Raw genomic sequence first — 5,006 nt, 5'->3', positions numbered from 1 at the left:
AGAGACTCAGTGACAACTGGACCGGCACCTGGGGTGAGCCACTGGGCCAGCCTGGGAGGCGCGGGGCTTCCAAAGGAGGTGCCAGAGGTGGCAGCAGTTGGACAGAGGGTGTGTGGTGCCCTCAGCAGAGGATCAGTTGGGCTGGGGGCTGCAGCCCATGGAAGTCTCTCCCAGGGATCCAGCGGTATTCCTTGCCTCTCCAGGAGGACGGGCCCTTTCTGTGTCACAGGCCACCCCCGCGGCCTCTTGGGGGCTGGTCTGTCCACAGAGTGCAGCTTAAATGGTGGTGGAAGCTGGGCAAGATGGATTGCCCCCCCCCGCCCCCACATCCTGGGGAGGGCCACCTGATAGCCCCTGCTGACCCTGGGTCACCCACACTGCCTCTGTCCCGCGGGCCCTGGAGAAAATCATTAATGGGAGGCCAGCTTCCGGGCCAGGGCGGCTCCCCTCAGGGACCCGGGGTGAGGAGATTGGTTTGACCTCTGGTCGATAAGGTCTCCGGTGGGCAGGAGGAGAGCTAGAAGACAGGGAGGGATGTGGAGGCCTGCCCTTGGGGGAGGGGGCAGGAAGGTCACCTCTGGAAGTCATTCCAAGAAGGTCGAAGGTCATGGGGAGGGGTCTTCTAGACAAATGCCACCAGGTGTGGGCCTCAGGGCACTGGAGTTCTTCCTTCCGTGAATCTGAGCATGGGACAACGCAGGTGCCTGTTGTCAGGTCCTGGCTGTGGACGGTGCTCCCAGGGAGGGGTGGCAGAAGCGAGGAGGATGCACGCTTGGTGGCCCAGGAGCCAGGCCTGCCGCTCTGGGTTGTGTGGCTTGGAGCAATGGACTTCAGTCTTCTTCTCTCTCTTTTCTTTCTTTTCTTTTCTTTTCTTTTTTGTTCTTTTTCTTTCTTTTTTTTTTTTTGAGAGGATTTTTGCTATAGGGCGCGTGTGCTCGCCAGAAAGACAGAGAGAGACAGAGAGACAGAAAGCGAGAAATCACCCCCCAGGGGGGATGGCCATGCCACAATCCCTTCTCCTCTATTCTCCTCTCGGGATCTTGGGCACACACACATGCTCCCAGCGTGAATTTAAGCCACCGAGTCTGGGACCCGAACCACGGTGGACTACATGGGAGTCCGGCGACATAGCCATTACACCAACTGCTGGTCCCTGGACTTCATTCTTCTGAAGCTTGGTTTTTACCTCTGTTAAAGGGGGGTGACCATTGTTCCCATGGGACAGGGTTGTCAGGACTGTCAAAAGCAATGGGAACATGGGGCTAGCAAGAGGCGTGGTGGTTAAGGTGGCTGGACTCCCATGTGGCTGACCGTGGCAGCTTGCTTTCTCACTTTCCTTCTCTTTATCTCTGGTCACTTCAATAAAACAAGTAAGTAAATAAACTGAGATAATGACAATGAATAACATAAAATAAAATAATTCTTAAAAAAATTAACAAAAAGGAAACGGCAGCTTCTCAGAGTCCCTCAAAGGGTGCCCCTGTCTTCTCCTGGCAGCTCCCCATCTGGGCACACATGCCGGCCAGGCTGCCGACACTCAGTGATGTTTTAGACGCTTAGCCTCCATGGCAGTCCAGGAGGTAGGTGCTGTTGTCCTCACCTCATTTTACAGGTGAGGACACTGAGGCACAGAGAGGTTAGGGACTCGTTAGGGTGGCACGCCCTGGGTTCTGAGGCTGGGGCCAGCTTCTGATGGGGGACCAGAGCGGTGGCCAGGAGACAGCCTGGGGATACCCTGTGACCTTGTCAGTGCAGCCGTGGGGCCTCAGTTTCCTCCTCTGTTATTTGGGTAATGCTTCCACCCTGAGGGTGGTGGCAAAGGTTCAATAAAGTGGCCCCACTGATGTCCCTGTGGGGCCCAGGCCGGGGAGGCCAGCATGGGAACTGAGACCCTGAGCTGGGCGTGGGCTTTGTCTGTAGTGGGTGAGGGACACACGATCCCTGCCTTGGGGAGCCCCCGGCTAAGGGGTGAGACAGTTTGCACAGCTGAGGTCTCAGAGCTGTGCCAGAGTAGAAATGGGGGGTCCTGTGTGCCCAGATAGTGCCAGGCTGTGTGGGCAACAGAGCAGACCCAAGATGCTGTCTGGCCCTCGGGAACGGTCAGCTGTACGGTTGGGATGGGCCGGGGCGATTAGCAGGCGTAGGGGACCTAGTTTAATGCTGACTGTGGCAGGACCCAGGTCTTCCCAAGGTTTGTGCATTCATCGGTCCAGGTGTTTGTGCCTCTGCTGGGCTCGGTGCTGGGGATGTGCTGGGAAACGAGGCAGAGACGGCGCCAGCTCGCCTGGTGCTGCCCGTCTACTGGGGCAGACAGACGAGAGCCAGAGAGGGAGACGGCAGGTCAGGTTGAAAAGTGCTAGAAAGGAACGGAAGTGTGGTCCAGGCTGGAGAGCGACTGAGGCGGGCTTCCTCTGGAAGGCGGTCCAGGAGGGCCTGGGAGGTGACATTTGAGCAGAGACCTGAGCGAAGGAGGGTGGCCAGCCAGCGGCCGGAGGTTAAGGTGCTGGGTTCCACGTGGCCGGCTGCTGACTTGCCAAACAGGCTGGGAGTGTGTGCCCAACATCCCCGTGGGGGAGCTGGGGAGAGGGCATTGTGGTGTGGTCTCCCCCGAGTGTGCTTTCTTACTTTCTCTCTCTCTGTTTAGCAAATTAAATAGAGGGGCAAATTACAAAAATATGATGGGGCAAGAGCTTCAAAGCCGAGGGAAGGGCAAGGGCCAGGGCCGTGGCGCGAGCATGTGCTTTGCGTTTGGAGTGCTCAGGGGGATAGGAAGGTGGCTAGGCTGGTCGGGGGCTGTGGTAGGAGACCGGGGTGGAAGGGCCATCGGGGCTCACCTGCTGTGGCCTCACCTGGAGGCCATGTGAGGACCTGTATCTAAGTGTGACCGGAGGCCCTGGAGAGCAAAAGGGCGGATGACAAGGTGACTGGGTTTGGAGGACAGAGTAGAGCAGGCGAGGCTGGGAGCAGGAGGCCAGTGAGGAGGCAGGTGCTAGTCACCCAGGCAGGAGTCGGTGGGCAGGGAGGGGGTGCGGCTGCATACCCGGCAGGCTTGCTGGTCAGTGTCGAGGCCCTGAGGGGTGCAGGGACTTTCAGGGGCAGTTGCAAAGTAAAGGCTGTTCCAAGAGAGGCCTGAGATTCCACAGTACTTGGTGAGTGGGTAAACATGAAGGCCCTGGGAAATGGGGGGACGCCCCAACCTCACGTACCAGCGGCACCGTTCCTGTGGACTCTGGCCCCTTGCTTCCTGGGATGACACTTACCAGGCTTCCCTCCTACCTCGCTCTGGGCCTGAACAGAGCTCTTTGACCCTCGCACCTGGCCTGAATCCAATCCTGTCGAGGTCAGTGCTTTCTTCCCACTCGTCACTTTGTCCACAGCCACCGTGGGATGGAAGCAGCGTAGGGGTCTGCTCCACTGTTCTCCTGAAAAGGAATTAGGCAGGACAGACCCTGGGCCCAAGGTCACACGGCAGTGACCTCCCTCCATACTTCCTGGCCACAGTGGAGAGACGATACGCTCAGCCCGAGGCCTGACTTTCAGCTCTGGCTGGGCCATGTCCAGGAACTTGCCGTACCTCTCTGAGCCTCAGCCGCCTCACCTGTGAAATGGGTGGGAATGGGACCGTTACGGGTGGGTGCAAGGCCCGGCCCCGAGCTGTCGAAAGCCGGGCCTGGCTCCTGCCTGCTGCGAGCCAGGACTCCAGCGAGCCTCCCTGTTTCCTTCCCGCGCAGATGCTGGTGGCCGAGGAGAGCGTGGACTTCCGCATCCACGTGGAGAACCAGACGCGGGCTCGGGACGATGTGAGCCGTAAGCAGCTGCGGCTGTACCAGCTCTACAGCCGGACCAGCGGGAAGCACATCCAGGTCCTGGGCCGCAGGATCAGCGCCCGCGGCGAGGACGGGGACAAGTATGGTATGTGCCAGGCCCTCCTCCCGCCCGCACACGCACTGCCCGTCTCAGAGCCGTCCAGTTCTAAAGCTCAAACCCCAGCTCCGCTGCCAGGTCTCGGCCGTGTCATCTTAGCACTGAGCCCTTCTGGGCCTCGATTTCCTAATTTGTAAAATGAGGATGAAATGGAGGCTTGTGGGGGCCCTACCAAAGATGTGAGTGAAAAGTGCTTTTGCTGGTGAGTGCCCTGGAGACGGCGGTTGTGGGTATCAGAGGCTGCTCCGCACGCCATTGCTCCCCTGGCCCAGGTTCAGATGCACGAGGGGCGGGAGCCTCTGGCTGATGCTTTTTGGGTGCCAGTGGTGGTGGAGGTTGGCCTAGGTGCACGTGTGTGCATGTGTGCGTGTGCACGTGTGCACGTGTGTGTGTGCTTTGCGCTTGAGCTGTGTACCTGTGAGACGTGGGTGCTCGCAGCACCGTGGACCGTGGTCCCCTTGACCTGCCTTTGACCTGAGTACTGCCCAGCAGCTCTCCTCTGGGGTATTTGGGAACCCCCACCTGCCAGCCCCAGCTGTCTCTGCAGAGCCACTGGGAGCAGTAAGGCACCCTGACCCTCCTCCCTCCCCAGACCTGGCCCACAAAGACCATCCACAGTGAGCAAAGCAGGCAGGACTCCACTTTGCCAGGGCCTGGAGGGATCTGGCCCATATAGACATTGAGCAAATACTCACCCACAGGTTATTTATTTAAAATTGCTGGGCAGGAAAAGCCGAGGCTGCTGGGAGGCCTCCTGTCCTCGCCCCTGGCCTGGAAAGCACCTGCCCACACCCGTGCCTGCCGTCTCCGGCCTCGGGCCTGGGAGCTGGCCGTGGGTGGCCAAGGCCAGTGGGGGCCGGTGTCCTGTGTGCGCAGCCAGCCTGCCAACCTTGGCGTTTCTGAGAGGATGCCCCAGTGGCCCCTGCCCGTGCAGTCAGGATGTGACAACGAGACAAATAATTTCTTGGACCTTTTATCTTGGACACCATTTATTTTCCTACAGCCCCGGGGCAGGACTGACCTCATGGTAGGACCCAAGTGTGGCAGGTGCACCGCCCCCTGGGGGTGGGGGGGGGCGCGGC

The 5,006-nt window shown here is 59.5% G+C and overlaps 1 protein-coding gene across 1 annotated transcript in view; it reads left to right on the top strand.

The window, feature by feature from the left end:
- Positions 1–5,006, top strand: part of FGF18 (fibroblast growth factor 18) — a 45,311-nt gene that overhangs the window by 19,984 nt on the left and 20,321 nt on the right. The window contains exon 2 of the mRNA XM_006148350.2: positions 3,732–3,912. Within this exon, the coding sequence (XP_006148412.1) occupies positions 3,732–3,912 (181 nt within the window). The remainder of the gene's footprint in view (positions 1–3,731; positions 3,913–5,006) is intronic.

Source organism: Tupaia chinensis, unplaced genomic scaffold (assembly GCF_000334495.1).
Source record: "Tupaia chinensis unplaced genomic scaffold, TupChi_1.0 Scaffold000234_1, whole genome shotgun sequence".
Lineage (NCBI taxonomy): Eukaryota > Metazoa > Chordata > Mammalia > Scandentia > Tupaiidae > Tupaia > Tupaia belangeri.
Note: the sequence above shows the minus strand (reverse complement) of the source record. Positions and strands in the feature narration are given on the sequence as shown.